General features: G+C 39.4%; 1 protein-coding gene across 7 annotated transcripts in view; it reads right to left on the bottom strand.

Moving 5' to 3' along the window:
* The window catches only part of LOC138744119 (C-terminal-binding protein 2), a 202,761-nt gene that overhangs the window by 130,672 nt on the left and 53,895 nt on the right, over positions 1 to 18,194 (bottom strand). For 2 of the 7 annotated variants that reach the window (XM_069899711.1, XM_069899712.1), the window contains exon 1: positions 13,314 to 15,108. The exons of 2 other annotated variants lie outside the window; for them this stretch is intronic. In XM_069899711.1, coding sequence (XP_069755812.1) covers positions 13,314 to 15,108 — 1,795 coding nt within the window. Of the gene's footprint in view, positions 1 to 13,313; positions 15,109 to 17,252; positions 17,402 to 18,194 lie in introns of those variants that run through there. 3 more of the 7 variants (XM_069899713.1, XM_069899719.1, XM_069899717.1) reach the window with 3 other exon arrangements.

Genomic DNA, 18,194 nt, shown 5'->3' with positions numbered 1-18,194 from the left:
ACGGTGCTTCCTCTGCCTTTCTTCTGTTGACTCTTTGAGCTTGTTCTCAGCAGTGTCCACGCCTTTTCTGATGATGTTCTGCCAGTGTGAGTGATCTTGAGCCAGATCCTCCCATGTTGATGAGGCAATGTCAGCTTTCTCTAGCCTCCTGTGCAGAACATCCTTGGACCATAGTTGCCAGCCTCCTCGTTTTTAGGTACCACTGGACAGTTAGCCGTACAATATGTCCTTGGGCAGTTTTCTGTCAGGCATTCTGACAACATGTCCTGCTTAGCGGAGTTGGGCTGATATTATAAGGTTGAAACCGCTGGCATTCCAGCTTGAGAAAGGACCTCAGTATTGGAGACCTTATCTCATTAGGTGATCTTCATCAGAGAACATAGGTGACACGTCTGCAGTTGGTCAAGCTGAAGTAAGTGACTCTGATCTGGGCACCACCTCTCACATTCATATAGCAAAGCTGATATGACAACGGCTCCGTACATCTTGCAAGTGGTAGCCAATCTGATGCTCTGCGACCAAACACGATCTTTCAGCTGACCAAAAGCAAAGCAGGCCTTTCTGGTTCTAAAGAAGTTGAGGATGTTATTATGCTGCCCAGTTAGAAAAACTAACAGCATTGAGAAGAGTGTCATCAATGAGGACAGTTGGTTCTTCGTAGCTTGATCCAGGGGCCAGTTGGTAAAAACTTCCATCTTTTTCAGGCTGATTGTCAATCCAAAACTCTTGGCAGCACTGGCAAAGCGACTTGTGATCTCCTGTAAGTCTTACAGAGGGTGGGCAACCAGTGCACAGCCATCACAAACAATGGCTGATATGAATCACAATATCCCTGACTTTTGCTTTTTACTCTCAGTCTTGTGAGGTTGAGGAATCTACCATCAGCCCTCATTTGTAGGAAGACCCCCTATCTTCAGGTTTGATGTGGCATCCTGAAGAACAGCAGTGAAGAATAGTCTAAACAGAGTAGGAGCCAAAACAGAACCCTAATTTAAGCCTTTACTGATGGGAAATGGGTCTGAAAACTCACTTCACATATTGATGTGGCCTTCCATACCTTTGTAGAACTGATGGATGATGTTGGTTATGTTTGGGGGCAACCGAATTTTGGTAAGAGTTTCCACAGGTAAGATAATCATATCCAGCAAATACACAGACCAGGAGACACAAGAGAATGAAATGTCAGATTCTAGGACAAAAACAATCTGCTGGAGGAGGTCAGTAGGTTGAGTAGCATCGCAGTGGGTGGGGGGGGGGGGGGGGGGAGGAAAATACAATTGACACAAGAAATAGCTGGAATCTTGCGCCGCCTTGATGGACAGCTTTGTCCTGAAATATCAATAATTCCTCGCTCCACCACCCCGCTCCTTCCCACCACCAAACACCTCATTGATGTTGCTTAACCATGGAAATCCTCTAGCACATTGATTTTTGGTCTGGTAAAGGGATGTTATTTTTTAAGCAAGGATACCAAATCCTGGTTAGGCTAGATCTACAGTAAAAATGCATTCTTCAGAGCACCACACTTGAGGAAGAAAATATAGCTCCTTTTTGGAATGTTTGACTAGTTCTTGCTCTCTGGAATAGAAAGGGTGGCTGTGAAGATTTGTCTGAAAATTTGAAAGGATACAGGTAACCATTGGGGATTCTTGGGCAAAAAAAGGACCTGGCCTGAAAATCAGAGACAGGCCATTCAGGAGAGAGTCTCAGAAACTCATGTAAATGGTGGTAGAAGCATTGCCATTTTTTCTCAAGAAAACAGTCATAGTTTTAAATCTGAGATAAATAAATTTTTGATGGTCAAGCAATTGGGAAGTAGATCAGGTTACGATTGATCTCACTCAACATGCAACATTTTGTGACCAAAAATGAAATTTAGGTACTGATCAAGGGTAAACCATGAAATAGAATTCTTAATTTGCATCTTTCTTCCCTCAATTGGACAAAAAAGGCAATATTGGTTTACTCCAACATAATTCAACTCTTCTCCAAGATCAAGTGCAATGCTAATAGAGTATAAAGTATGATCTAATTAAGCTATTAAAATTATTTAAAAGAGTACCTGGAGGGAAAATATTGCATCTGGTGCTCAAGCCCAAAGGAAGAGACATAAGCTTACAAAGCAAAGGTATTGCTTTGCAGAAAGGTTCGTAGAAATTTCCCTTAAAAATTTGGTGAAAGTTTGTAAACCTGGAAGATAATTATTTTGAGGAATTCAGAGGAAAGGGAAGCAAATGGAGTTTAGATACAAATCTGCAATGATCTAAATAGATGACAAAACAATGTAAAGGAACTGAATAACTTACTCTTGATCATGCTCCTTCATTGAATTTGTGGCTATTACAGAAATGTGGTTGCAGACTAGACAACTTTGGGAATTAAATATCCAAGGATATTAGGTAATACAGAAGGACATGCAGGAAGGTAAGGGAGGTGGGGTAGCACTCTTGGTAAGATGAGATCAGGGTAATAATGAGAGATGATACAAGGCCTAAGGAGCAAAATGATGAATTCATCTGGGTAGAGATTAGGAATAGTAAACCAAAAAAGTTACTGATGGGAGTTGTCTATTTGCCACCCAATAAAAACATTACAGTGGCACAAGCAATGAACCAAGAAATATCAGAAGCTTGTAAGAATGGAACAGTTATCGTGAGGGACTTTAATATGCATGTAGACTAGGTGAATCAAGTTGGTCAAGGAAACCTTGAGGAGGTCTTCAAAGACCATGATAGCTTTCTTGAACAGTATGTTACTGAACCTACAAGGGAACATGCTATCTTGGATCTGGTCCTTTACAACGAGACAGGTAAAATCAGGAATCTTGTGATTAGGGATCCTCTTGAAAAGAGTGATCACAGTATGACTGAGTTTCTCATACAAAGGGAGGGCACAATAGTTCAGCCTAAAACCAGTCTATTATACCTAAACAATGGAAACTACAAGGGGATGAGGGGGGAGTTGGCCAGGGTGGACTGAGAGCACAGGCTACATGGAGGGACAGTTGAGGAACAGTGGAAGATTTCAAAGATTTTTTCATGGTGCTCAACAAAAGTATATTTCAGTTAAAAGCAAGGACAATAAGGGTGGCGAACAGCCCTGGATAACCAAGGAAGTAAAGGAAGGCATCAAACTAAAAGATCATGCATACAAAATCATCAAGAGCAGTGGGAAACTAGAAGATTGGAACTGGTATAGTTCAGATTAAGTTATTCATGATTTAGAAAACATTGTAAACTTTGTATTTTGCCTGTAGAGATAAAGAAAAGGTAACAGGAACTGATATCCACAAAGTGTGTGCCAATGGTTAGGAAGTTACAATAAAGAAGAGGCAAAACTCAGAATCAGAAAATGCCAGGAAATAATTTTAAAATGATAATAAGCAGGGCATCCATTCTCAAAATCTCTTTGTCATTGGTGCACAAATAACCAAGTTCCTTCTCTTGCAAACTCCTATTTTCATAAAGATTTCCCAAAGATAATGAGCTGAATGATGCTTGCTACAACAAATCGTCAGCAAGCTGATTGAAAATGTCCTCAAAAACAACCCCTGTTATTTTTAGAATTTTTAAAAAATAGATTATCTGTCATCAAAGTTCATTACATCTTCACAGTCCATTTTTATGCACACAATCCTTTTCTAATTCCTCAATTGATTTCTGTGACTTCTTGCAGTACTGACTATTCCATGTGGTACACACTCGTTAATCTGGTTAACTCTTTAATATTATAAATCTTGTATAGGTTACAATAACTTCCTCAGGAGTTTGCAGAGGTTTGGTATGATACCAGAAACCCTGGCAAATTTCTAGAGGTGTGGTGGAAAGTCCTGACAAGCTACATCACAGTCTAATATGGGAACACCAATACCCCTGAGTGCAAAGCCCTCCAAAAGGTAGTGGATACAGCCAAGGACATCACAGGCAAAACCCTCCCAACCATTGAGAGCATCTACAGGGAACACTGCCATCAGAGAGCAGCAGCAATCTTCGAGGATCCACACCCAGCACACACTGTTCTCACTGCTGCCAACAGCAAATAGGTCTAGGTGCCACAGATTTGCACTACCAGGTTCAGACACAACTTCTACCCTTCCACCATCAGGCTCCTCTACAACAAACTCAATCAGGGACTCATTTAGGGACTTAATTGCACATTTTTAAAATTCTCTCTCTATTGCACAATCAGTTTGTTTACATTTGTTATCTGTTTAGACATTTTTTATTTGTTTACATGTGTATACTGTGTAGTTTTTTTTGCACTACCAATAAGTGACAATTCTGCCTCACCCACAGAAAAATGAATTTCAAGGTTGTATGTGATGTCATGTGTGTACACTGACAATAAATCTAAAATCTGAATCTGAATAACGGTGGTTAAATTAATGAACCTGTGATCTAGATCACTGATTCTCAGATAGGAGTTAAAATCCCACCATAGATCACATTCAAGTACTTAAATAAACAAAAAAAAACTAATGTTGGTAACCATGAAATGTTGTTCGTTGTAAAATCCCATCTGATTGGGAAGAAATTCTGCCATCCTTATATGGTGTGACTCAATTTACTTTCAGGCTTTACAATGTGCTTTTCTCTTAACAGCTAATTTCAAGCTAAATTAAATGATCAGTAAATGTGATGTCTCTATTCCATAATAAAATAACTTGAAAGAAATCTTAGACTCAAAACTAAAATAATGCAGAAAAGATCACAAGATAATAGGAACAGAAGTAGGCCCATCGAGTCTGCTCTGCCATTTGAATCATAAGCTGATCCATCCACCCACTCAGCTTCAGTCCCCGACTTTCTTCCCGTAACCCTTGATGCCCTGACCAATCAAATACTTGTCAATACACCCAACAACCTCGCTTCCACAGCCTCCTGTGGCAACAAGTTGTACAGACACATGACACTCTAACTAAAGACATTTTTCCGCACCTCTGTTTTATATTGATGCCTTTTTTATCCTGAAATTATGCCCTCTTGTCCTAGAATCTCCTAGCATGACAAACATCCTTGCCACATCTACTCTGTTCAGGCCATCAGCATTAAAAACTACTCTACAATGTTCCCCCCTCATCCTCCTGTACTCCAAGGAGTACAGTCCAAGAGCCAACTATTGTTCCTGGTAACATTCTAGCAAATTTTCTCTGAACCCTCTCCATTGGCAGCATGTCTTTTCTCAAATACGGCACCCAAAACTGTACACAGTGAGGTCTCACCAGTGCTTTATAGTCTTAACATTATATCCCTGCTCTTGTATGCTATCCCTCTAGAAATGAATGCCAACATTGCATTCACCTTCTTCACCACCAACTCAACCTGGGGTATCCTGTTCAAGGACTCCCAAGACCCTTTACACCTTTGAATTTTCCCTACATCTAAATAATAGTCTGTCTGTCTATTTCTTCTACAAAAATGCATGACTGTACACTTTCCAACTTTGTATTTCATCTGCTACCTCTTTGTCCACTCTCCTAACCTATCCAAGTCTCTCTGAAGCCTTTCGGTATCCTTAGCCTTTTGGTATCCACCTATCTGAAGCCTTTCGGTATCCACCTATTTGGTATAATCTGCAAATTTAGACACAAATCTATCTATTCCAAAATCCAAATAGTGGAAATCGGAAATCAAACTAGAAATGCCTAAAACTCTACAACAAATCAGGCAGCATTTGTGAAGAAGAGAGTAGAAGAGTTAACATTTCAGATCAATGACCTCCATCAGAACACAGAAGGTTAGCACCTTAGCAATCATTCTTGACCAATTTTATTTATGAAATGACAGAAGCTCTGTACAAATAACATTTACTGAAGACTCTGTATTCAGAGGGATTAAGGAAATCAGATCAGAATTTAGAGAGAAGGATGTTGTGGATTTACAATAAGTTCTGAATATACAGTACTGAACTCTGATAGCAGGCAATGCACCATTGTTTGAAAACATCTTGGATACCTCAATAAACCTGTGCACATTTATAAAGGATAACAGAACAATTTAAAGGGCAATTTACACTTCAAATTAACCTATGGGGAAAAAGATAGTATTTTGAACAAGACTCTAGGGTCAACTTGAACCTTTACCACCTGATTACAAACTGAGTGCAAACTTGCTGTTTAAAAACCAAATAAGGAGTCTTATCTACTTATTAGATCCTCACATTCCAGCAGTCTAAACTTTACAGGTGGATCAAGAGAACCAGTCTACAACTGCACATTTATGAAACTCAGCAGTGAATGGACGTTTCTCATCAAGACTCTTAGACAGATAGCAATTGGTGTGATCTACCAGAAGATCAGACATCTTCAATTGAGAAAATATTGCTCATATGCCTAGTATTTGACCTATTAAAACTTGCAGTTTCCATGCCAAAACAAATTAATTCTCCAGAATTTAATGTTCTTCACCTATTACATAATGAATACTTTTCAATCTACTGTAAATACAAATTAAGCTTTTAGATGAGCTATACTTCAAGCATATTTATAGAAATCAACCCAGGAAGTAATTCACAAGATGCCTTTTCCCACTAGAACATTCCACTGGGAGGAAGGTGAAGTTTTCTTATTGAGCTTATACGACATACGGAAACAATATTTGTAAAATGTGCAGGAATTGTCACAGTGGCACATAAACATAAACTAAAATCTTGCTTTCTCTTTCAGGGAGTTAGCTAATTTTGTTCAACAAAAGGACTGCTGAACATTCAATCATGAAATATGACGAGGTAAAATAACAGTGAATTGATTTGGCATTTTAATTTTACTTATTCCATTCTTTGAAGCTAAAGGCAGCAGGGTCTTGATGTACTTTAAAAAAAAATTATCTGCCACCCTGAACCAAACAATAGGTTTCCACTTCTAGCAGCTCAAGCTACATGTCCATGAAAGGAATGGCCCAGAATAATGACGACATTCACCATTCATTATCCATGAACCAAAAGCAACTTCTGGATTTCTGTATATGTGTGACTGAATGCAGGAATCCAGAAGCTCCTGGCAGTAATCCACTGTTCCTTCGAGGGCTGCACTGTTTAAAATCTTCTCCACCAGAATCAAGATTAAGTCACTCAAACTGCCTTGAGTTTGAACTATTTATGAGCACTAAAATATCCCAAAAATGTAGACTCTTTGTATTATAATGGCATTCTAAGCCAAAATTGTTACTATTTGGCTCCAAGAAAACTAATCTACAGCAATGTTTTGAAGTTAATACTAAAAGATAAAGGATTTTAAAATGACAGGAAAAAAAATATATTTCAGGTTCCCCTTCAATCACATGCTTTCATTCTTTACTATGCACTTAAATATGTGATCGGCTGATCAACTTAAGGTATCAGGGATCTTTTTGACCTTGCAGCTGACAGCAGTAAGCATCGGACAAAGGCACATCTTACCAGTGATAAATGTTCCTTTGATTAAGGACAGCGGAAACACCAACGGTTCACCTTGTACTGCAAATTTAGTACAATGTAACACATTAACTCATTCTAGTCAGACTTTATAACAGTGAGAAGGACATCCAATATGATAATTTTGCATAAAAATACTTGAATATAATGAACCCAACCAAAACAAACTGCTACCAGGCCAAGCTCCAATAGATTTTCATATTCATTTTTATTAACCAAAATGACTGCACTGATACCATGCCTTTGCTTCTCTGATAATCTTTGAATACCAAATAATATATTGTGTCTTACAGTGACCGATGAGAAGAGAGTGTTAGGCGGGGTCAACCCATGCAAAGCTACTGGTCTGGATAACATTCTGGAAGAGGCCTCAGGGGATGAGCTGCTCAGCTGGCAGATGTTCTTACCATCATCTTTAGCATCACCCTGAGTAGTGTTGAGATTCTAACGTGCTTCAAAGCCGCTATCATCCTCCCTGTGCCAAAAAGGTTGTCAGTGTCCTGCCTCAAGGACTACAGCCCTGTCGCACTCACGTCTACCGTCATGAAGGACATCAAGCTCCTGTTGCCCATCCTCACTGGACCCCCTGAAGTTCACCTAAAGATCCAGCTACTCTATTGATGATGCCATCACCATCACCCTCCTCTAGCCCTCGCCCAGCTGAAAAATAAGGACACATATGTTCGAATTCTGTTTAATGATTTCAGTTCAGCATTCAACACAATCATACCTTAGTATCTGATAGGGAAGTTGAGCCTGCTGGGCCTAAACACCTTCCTTTGTAATTAGATTCTGGACTTCCTGACAGGGAGACCTCAGGCAGAGCGGATCAGAAATCGCATTTTTAAGACCATTATACTGAACACGGGGTCCTCCATGGCTGTGTCCTTGGTCGACTGCTGTTCACTCTGCTGGCTCATGATCGTGCAGCAATACACAGCTTGAACTACATCATCAAGTTCACTGACGATATGACCATAGTGGGCCTTATCAACAAGAACGATGAGACAGCATACAGAGATGAGGTGGTCACTAAGAGACTGGTGCAGAGCCAATAACCTGTACCTGAACATTAGTAAAACAAAAGAAATGATTGTTGACTTCAGGAGGGCCCGGAGGGTGGGGGGTGGGAATCACTCTCCGCTGACCATTGACAGTTCTACCGTTGAGATCATTAAGACACCAAGATTCTTGGGGTGCACTTGTTGGAGAATCTCACCTGGTCCCTCAACACCAACTCAAAAGCCAAGAAAGCCCAGCAGTGCCTCTTTCCTACAAAGACTGAGGAATGTTCATCTTCCACCCTCTATCCTCATCATGTCCTAGAGGATGTGTTGAGAATATTCTGAGTAATTACACCACCACCTAGTTTGGAAACTGTAACATCTCAGACTGCAAGACCCTGCAGAGCACAGTGAGGTCAGCGAAGATTACTGGGGCCTCTCTTCTTACCATGACAGATATCTACAACATGTGATGCGTGCACAAGGCAAATAACCTTGTGAAGGACTTTTCACACCCCTCTTGTAAACTTTTCTCCCTTCTGCTACCTGGAAGGAGGTGCCATAGCATTCGGCCTACATGTCCAGATTGTGCAAGTTTTTTTTTCCCCCCCAAGCCATCAGGCTTCTCAATTCCAAAAACATATGTGCACTTGCAATATCATGGATCATGTGTTTTTAACATTTAACTCTTATTAATGTAAATTTGCTCCATAGTCCTAGAGAATCACTATCTTGTCCTTACTGTGCATTGCATTAGCAGTTATGGTGTGAATCACAAATAAAGGTGACTTGACTTGATATAGCTGATATTTACAAATTATTATCAGAAATTGTGAGATAAGCCTTTTTATTCCAATTTAAAATTAGTACTTCAATTTATGAATATATGTAGATTTAAGACCTGAATGCCAAAAAAATTTAACAAGGATGTTAGAGTTCTTTATCATTAACAAAATGTATTAAGAATAATTTAAGAGTAGGAGCTAATATTATGAGAGAAATCTAATTGCCTCCATCACTCTTTTTCAAGCCGTGAAAAAGATTTCCGCAGATTCATTGGATGATTCCCTGCTAGCTTTGGCTCACTTCTAAAAAGATGCAATGATATTTACATTTTCATATTTGACACTATTAAATCAGTTACAATTTTAGTACTGTGAACTGTAAAGACCCAAATTCTATATTCCACTAGAAAACAGAATATGCAACATGTTCAAATCAAGTTTATTGTCAACTGATTGTACAAGTACAACCTGACATAACAGTGTTCTCTTGTCCATGGTGCAAAACATGCAGACACACAACTGGACAGAACACATAAAAAGACAAACAATACATATGCAGGACAAGTCTTCATATGTACGATAAATAAATAGTTTCATGAATATGAGAGTCTTAATATGAGCGGTTCCTTTGGTTGTTGAACATTTTCTCTGGCCATGGTTAGAAGCTGTTTTTAAGCCTGGTGGTGCTGGCACTGATCCTCCTGTATCTCTTTCCCAATGGGAGCAGCTGAAAGATGCTGTGTGGAGGGTGGAATGATTTTGTGCGCCATCTTCAGACAGCAATCCTGATAGATCATGTCAATGGGGGACTGGTGGGCGGGGGGGGGGGAATGGCAGAGGTTACCTTGTTGAAATAACAAGTTTTGATCTTGCTATGCAACTTCTTTGTCTCTACAATCATGAGTCTGAAGGTTCCCAAAAGTCAACCATTCTACTGATTCTAGTGGAGTTCATCATCATTTTCAATACTTATTTCATCAAAAGATACTGGAGATTTGAGATTCCAGAATTTATCTGGTATATTTTCCAATCTTGCTCAATCTACAATATTGAAAATGCCCAAGTTTATGAATGTAATTGAGTGCTCTCCAGCTATTTTCCGTGGTTAAGAATTGCCGCAGATTTATTTAGCATTAAACTATTACCAGCCAGCACCTTTTCCCCAAGGTGGCAATAGAAAACATATGCTTAAGGAAGGTGGAGGAAAATTTAGGGTAGATTACAGAGATAATTTTTAAAAAAATTTATACAGAGTGACTGGGATACATTGCTGGGGGTAATGTTAGAAGCTGGTACAATTGACTCTTAGATAGGCACATGGATTTAAGAAAAATTCAGAGTTATGGGCCATGAGGAAGTCAAGGATTAGGTTAATGTGGAATAGGTTTTTATATGTTGGCATAACATAATGTGCTCTAATATTTTATGTTAAAATATCCTTGGATTACATCCTTTCATGGAGTGAAAAAGGAAAGCCTGCCGACGTGATTGTTGGAAAAACAGGAAAAAGCTGGAGGAACTCAGCCAGTCTTGCAGTGTCCATTGGAGAAAAAGTACATCATTGACGTTTTTGGGCTTGAGCTCTTCTTCAAGGTACAAGCAAAATGCAATTGAAGACTGGAGAAGAATGGGAGGGGGAGGAATAGTGTCCAGCAGACAAAAGGTGCTAATTGGATATGATGAAAATTGATTTTGGCCCTGGGACAGGAGACAGAGAAAAAAGGAAAGAGAAAGCCTGGCAGAGCTAGACAAAAGGCCATAGGAGTAAGAATATGGGGGTGGGGGTGGGGGAGGGAGGGTTCTAATGGAAACTGGAGAAGTTGATGTTAATGCCATCTGGTTGGAAGGTGTCCAGATGGAAGAGGAAGTATTATTCCTCCAATTTGCAGGTGGTCTGAGTCTGACAGGGCATGAGTCTATAGACTGACATGCCAACAAGAGAATAGGAAGGAGAACTTAAATGGGTGGTCACTGGAGATCCATGCTATTGCGGGGGACAACAAGGTGCTCAATGAATCAATCTCCCAGTGTGAGCCTGGTCTCTCCAATGTAGAAGGAGATCACAGCAGGATCACTGGATGCAGTAGCTGACTGCTTGGAAGACTAATTGGGGCCCCGAATGGTGGTGAAAGAAGAGGCATGGGCATCCTTTCATCACTTTTTGCTTCTGAATAACTTTGAAGAACTTTCTACCATAATGAAAACAATTTTAAAAGGTCATCGGATTTGGGACAATTATCAGTATGCGTATCAAATTTTAATTACTTATTGCTTCATACTATAAAGGAGATTAATTGAGCTTCTATGACTTCATAATGTCCAAGATGTAATCTCAACTTGCTGAACAGGAAATATGTCCAACATTGTATCTTAAAAACCGCACATTGCTGAGCTAAAAAGGGTGTGGCTGGAAGTATGCCCAACAATTGTTAAAATTATTTTGGGAAGAACTTTCATAGACTCGTTTTAAATAATTGGGGGAAACTGAAGCTCAAAAATCAAACAATATTATCTTGGCATAAAATAAGCATGTTCTGTTTGTGACTCATGCAGTAGTGTTTGATAACATTTTCCTGCTTGAATGCTAAATCTCATTACCAGATGGAGAATAGCATGGAGAGAAGGTTTTAGCATTAGACATGGCAGCAACTAAACATCTTTTCATTTTGTCATTGCCTAATGGCTAGTTCTCTGCTTCTTTTAAGACATAGAATGAATCCCAAGTCTATCAGAGGACATTGGTTGTTTTCTTGTTCAACAATACTTTTCAGAGAAAAATTAAAATTAACTATGTGCTTCCTGTCAAAATGTCCAAAAAAAAATCAGGTTTTGTGTTTCAATTAACCACCCAGAATAAGTTTCCTGTTGTGGTATAGATAATAATTTATTATTGATTATGTAGCATTTCGCCTTGAAATAGAATAAATTTTGTTTAAGATTACTGAAAATGGCTTCCAGAAAATAACCTAAGTTAATGTGCTTGCATGGATTAATTTTGTTTGTGGTATTTTGGGTGCACTGATTAAAACTCGTTAAATTCCTGTTCCTGTTATTGCCACACAACTATGAGCTTTGAATCCCGAAATGGAATGAAACCCAGTACCATCCATCATCACTGGATGGGATGAAATGGGATGAAACCCAGTACCATTCATCATCACTGGATGGGATGAAATGGGATGAAACCCAGTACCATTTATCATCACTGGATGGGATGAAGTGGGATGAAACCCAGTACCATTTATCATCACTGGATGGGATGAAATGGGATGAAACCCAGTACCATTTATCATCACTGGATGGGATGAAATGGGATGAAACCCAGTACCATTTATCATCACTGGATGGGATGAAATGGGATGAAACCCAGTACCATTTATCATCACTGAATGGGATGAAATGGGATGAAACCCAGTACCATTTATCATCACTGGATGGCTGTAAACATTATTTTTGCAAATGATAGGATGCATTTTCTTCAAATATATTGTTTGAAACAACTTCCAATCTTGTCCTATTAGAGTCCAACAAATACAACATTGCTAAATATTGTAAAGCTCTTGATTGTTTCTTTAATTTTTCTGCAGTATATGGGATATACAGAGCAATGGTGAAAGTTCACTAAACAATTATGATATAATTAGGCTTCTGCTTCCTCTGTGACAAATACTGGTAAATCTAATTGCAAGAGGATGAACACTTTTGTGTTGGCCTACAGAATACTTGACCTACTTGGAATGTAATGATCTTGTGTCTGCTGATTTCTCCACAGAGCCAACTGCTTAAAACAATAATATGGCAAATAAAGGTATGGAACCAGGTACATTTTCATCCATCTTGAAAAATAGGTGCATTAATAGAAAGAGAATTGACCTTGTTAAGTGAGAAGTTGCAAATCCGCACACACAGAGATTTTCAATGCTCTTTTGAAAAGATACATTTCAAAACAGAGAAACAAAATATGACCATAAAATGAATAGAAACAAATCAATCAGCTTCTGCTTTCAATCAACTTCTGTTCACAAGGGGGAAAAGACAACAAAAGCAAGTAACTTTAGTTAGGAATAATAGAACAAGTATCACACATACAGCTAAAATGTAAAAAATGCATTACTTGGTTCAGGCGATGCCATTGTGGAGACAATGACTGGAGGTCCTGTACGCCTCGTCACTTTTGGGTTTGCAGCATTCGTCAGTTGGTAAGTTGAGCTTGTAGGTACCATTATAGACTCCACTGGTGTTCCTGGCTTTCGGAGAATCCGTGGACTGTTGTGAGGGCTGTGCAACAAAGAATGAGACGAGCTGCGCTCCCTCGTCATTAGTTCTATGGGGACAGTATAAGTAGTGGAGTAAGCAGTTTTTGGAGCTGCATTCGGAGCAGCCTGCAGTGCATTCATTGCTATTCCAGACTGAGCAGGATAGAGAGGCCCTGATCGCAGGTTCTGCAGCCCAACTGGGGCAGTGCCAGTGTAACCTGTGAAGCTTGGAAAATGGTTCCCCAGTCTTCCAAGTCCAGAGGAGCCATAGTTTGTAGTTTCAAGGAGATGCTGGGATGGGGCACTAGATGGTCGACGGTTCACTTCAGCAAGCCTGGGTGACATTGGTTGCAATGCCATTGGTAGCTGCTGAGTTGTGGGATTATCCCCTGGTTGGATTCCATAGTCATTGCGCATCAACTCACTTCTGTGACTGAAGCTGTTTGAACGTGTTCTCATCCGGGCATTGCTTGTCTGCAACTCCTGTCGCAACTGCATATCCGTTTTGCAATTGTGGACAAGGCGTAACAGCAAACGTGCCTGACCCAGATTCGGAGCTACAGATTTTATGTCATTTTCTTCTAACATGGCTAGAAAGTGTGTTGAATCAATTCCTTGTTGCAGTAGGTTTGCAATTGTGTTTTCAGATAAACCCTCTGAGCGCAACAGTGCCAGGAATTCAGCTCTGTTGTCCTGCCCAATAATTCCTGCAGGAAGATGGCTATGGGCCAGCATGGTGTTGTCATAACCATCATAAATGGGCTTTGGAATTAAACCATCTCGGTGTGCTCCGTAATCATGCATCATTCGGGTTGTCACTCCTTGCCTACGGTTGTGGCTGAGTGGGCCATGGGACAGCATTCTATCCAAACTGTTCTCACATCTAGATCCAGTGCCAGGATCCATGACCAAGCACGTTGGAGTAATCTGTCGTGCACTAGTGGAGTCTACTGGTTGACCAGTGGCATCACTGTACATCTGCTTACCAGTGAGAGGTGGTGGTGGTTCAGCCCCATATCGAGGGAGAGGTGTTTCAGCACCGTACCTGGCAGGAGAAGGCTCTCGACTGCGTATTTTTTGTCCATCATGAACCAGTTTACCAGAAGGATCATGGTACATACGATTTACCTCAGACAGGGGAAGGGGCCTTCCTTGTGAGTGGTCCCATGATATTCTGCCACCTGACACCCCATAATTCTGCGCTGATCTGTTAAGCACATGATCCCTATAAAGCCGCACCTCTTCAGATGGCCTAAGTGCCAGACTAGGCTCGGCATAGTAATCCTGAGGAGGCACTGAGTTACGTCCAGACATCACAGCCTGCTTTTCATGGGAACAAGAGAGATCAGGTGCAAAGGACTTTCTCACAGGACTGTGATCATACTGATTGGGATAATCCTCATTACACGTAGAGTCCGGATACCTGTAATATTCGTAATTATGTTCATACCCTCCTGCAAAGTTGTGATCATCCGCTCTGACGTTAACACTGCCGTTGCAAACACCTTCAGTGGAGTAGGTTAGTGAATCTCTTCTCCTATGAGGCCTTTGGTATTCGCGCGCGCTGTCGTTGTCCCAGCTGTCTTTGTACCATCCGCTAGAGTCCCAACTCTGAGAGCAGCCAACAGTTGTATGCTTGCTAGGGACAGGCATTGGAATAAAATGACTTCAGCTTAGTTAAAGAGGCGGGACCTCTGGTTACAAAACATGAAACAAAGCAGGCTGGTTTCATCTGTGCCCCAGTGGGACTCCAGAACCAAGCAACTGAAGGTTTTCTATTACAAAGTACTGCTTGAATTATTAATTCAAAGAAACATCAGTAGAAACAAAACATGACGCACCTTGTTACCAAGTCCCATTCCTCAACGATTAAATGAAAGATCCTCTGTATATGTCAGCTTGCAGATAGAAAGGGTAGATTCTCTTAATCCACACATTTATCCTTTCCTGCTTGGGACACTGCTTGTGCAAATGACTGGTAATGGCAAGGCTCGTGGATTAAGTGCTAAATTAAACCAGTAAAGCTTTTGCTCTTTGTGACATCAATTGAGTTCATTCCAAACCCTTGCAATGGTTATATTCTGCAGATATGCAGTTTTAAAAATCAAGTCACTAAGCAATTTCCTATCAAATTATTTATGTGTTCTTTTGCATATTTTGATATGTAGCTGTAAGCAGAGTGCTTTTCTGGTTAAAAAAAATGGAGGAGGGGAAAATTACAAGCAAAATGCTCGACAATCCCTCACGTCAGCACAATTCAAATCCATCTTGATGAGGTACTAATCCAGTGAATACAGCTGGAAGCAAATTGTAAGCAAAAGAGAATGTTGACAGAATAGAAATTTAAACTTTATAACCAAATAATTAGAATTATGGAATTTAATTGTGGTGTTTTTCTGACCTGGATTTTATGTTCAAATTTTATTTTTTTTAAGCAAAGTTATATTTACTAATCTATATCAACTCATATGATATATCCTCTCACCAACTCTCAAATAAAGATCAGACCCTCATCTCCAATTTGCAGTCTAGTGAGCAACACATTTCAGGGAAAAAACACAGCAGGGTTAGAATTCAGCTCGGACCAGTTCCCAAGCAGACATGGTGAACAATAAACTTGCTAAATAGTCGTATGTAAATTTAGTAGTTCAAATCAATTTATTTTTAAAAAACATATTCACCCACTTGTTTGATTTTAAAAAAGAAATTTAGTGTGCCAGAAATGACAGATTATATATTTCATTTTGGAGCTCGACACAAAATATTTTGTTATTTTGATTTATCCCATTAACAATTTTCTAGTTCAAATCTCCTACTTAGTAGCGTGAAAACTTTAATTAAACTTGACCCCAAAGGAATCCTATTTTGCCCTCACTTGTTTTGGACAATTGTCAATAATTGGTCAACAGGCAATGTAGGTTAAAGCCTTGAAATGAGGAGAGGATATGATAATATCTGTCCAAGCAGTGTGGTAAGAAGCACAATTCATCAGAAAATACCCAAATCCTTCACCATCATCTTGAAATACTTAAATAACACCCTCCATCCATTCCAATCCACTCTACAGAACAATTATTAAAAAAAAGGTGTTGAAATATTCCAATTGCTTAAAACAATAGTTTATTTGTGCCTACCACGGAAAATTAAGAGGAACTGCAAAGGTTGAGTTGAACGATCAACTGCAACGTCAACATTGATGAGGAAACATCCGGCCTGCCACAAGCAATTAAAGTAAAACCCCATAACCTAGTGTTCAACGGAGTGAGAAAAAAATGCTTTCTGATTCACTGCTGAGGCCGATAGAGTTTCATTAATTATTCAGCAGAGTACAATGTTTACCCGTTCACTGATCTCAAGATAGTTCAACATTGTGCAGTACATCCAATACCAGACCCAAATATGGTCCAAAGGAATGCAGAACAAACATACTACACATAGAATGTTAAACATAGAATGTACTATTTTAAGGAGATGCAGCAATAAAACAAACTTTAAAACTATCAAAATGTCAACGAATGTTTAAATCAGTGCAGCATTTACTGTAGTTTCAAAGTTTTTTTAAAACTCTGCCTTAAAGCCCTGTTTGACCAGGAGACAAATAATTACAACTGTTATAAGAACAATAACACCATTAGATATATCACTTTACTGAAAAACAGATTAGGAAACTGCCTTGAAAAATTACAGCAAGTGAGAAGATCCTTTAACAAGGAAGGATGTCAGATATGGTAAAGAAACTGTCGAAAGTGGACAATCAACTATAGCTTAAATGACCTTAATTTGAATAATATACTTACAACGTTGTTGAATTAAAATGTCTCTTTCCATTTCAACTAGACTGCTAGCTCAATAGCCAGAAACGAATGGAACAGTCAGCGTTCCTGGCACTCTGTCTGGTTCTCTTTCCTGGACTACTGCCACCGATGGAAATTTCTCTGATTCTTTGCTGTTGAAATTAAACCCTGCTTAAGTACAGTGTCATAGAATTTGACAGCTGCATGGTCAAATAGAAGCAGTCTACGTGAATCAATGGCTGGAATTGAGTAAAATGTAGATGCTTCCTGTAGGATGCAATGATAAGGAAAACAGAACTGCAACTGGCATAGACTAAGATAAACACAATGACAGAGTATTATTTTAAAAGGAAACTCTGATGGAAATTTAAACAATGGCAAGCAGTTAAGAAGTCCGATTGAAATAAAGGGCCTTAAGGTGGTAAGCACGTAATCTGTTAACCTACTAAATGACAGATATCATAGATTCTTAGCATGGTTGGTCATTTCACGTCAGAGGGAAGTAAACGAAGATTCTCTCACAGTGGCTACACCTCTGAATCATGGAACAACTTTAAAGTTGCCAGTTATGGCAGAGACTATAGTTTGTTTGCATGCTTTCCAGTTAAACCACGTTAATTAATGCAGGAAAAATGGAAAGAACATACACTCAAGTGTCCTGTTCTTAAAAACAAACGATAGTACGCTTCTGATTATCCGAAAACCACGTTACTGAAATTCTCAGATATCCATGAAAATTTTCTGCGGCTACATGATGTTACAAGTTGAAAAAAAATTGTTTCTTTTTTAACCTGCCATGTTCAAGTGGGACTCTGATGTGCTGTTAGCACCATTTTGAATCCAATGGTGCTCTTGTGTACTCAAGATAAGACTTTAACTTCATTTCATACTTAAAAAACCTTCCCTTGTTCTTTGTTGTTGTTTTATGCTGATGCTACAGGGATC

The sequence above is a fragment of the Narcine bancroftii genome, chromosome 10 (genome assembly GCF_036971445.1).
Source record: "Narcine bancroftii isolate sNarBan1 chromosome 10, sNarBan1.hap1, whole genome shotgun sequence".
NCBI lineage: Eukaryota > Metazoa > Chordata > Chondrichthyes > Torpediniformes > Narcinidae > Narcine > Narcine bancroftii.
Note: the sequence above shows the minus strand (reverse complement) of the source record. Positions and strands in the feature narration are given on the sequence as shown.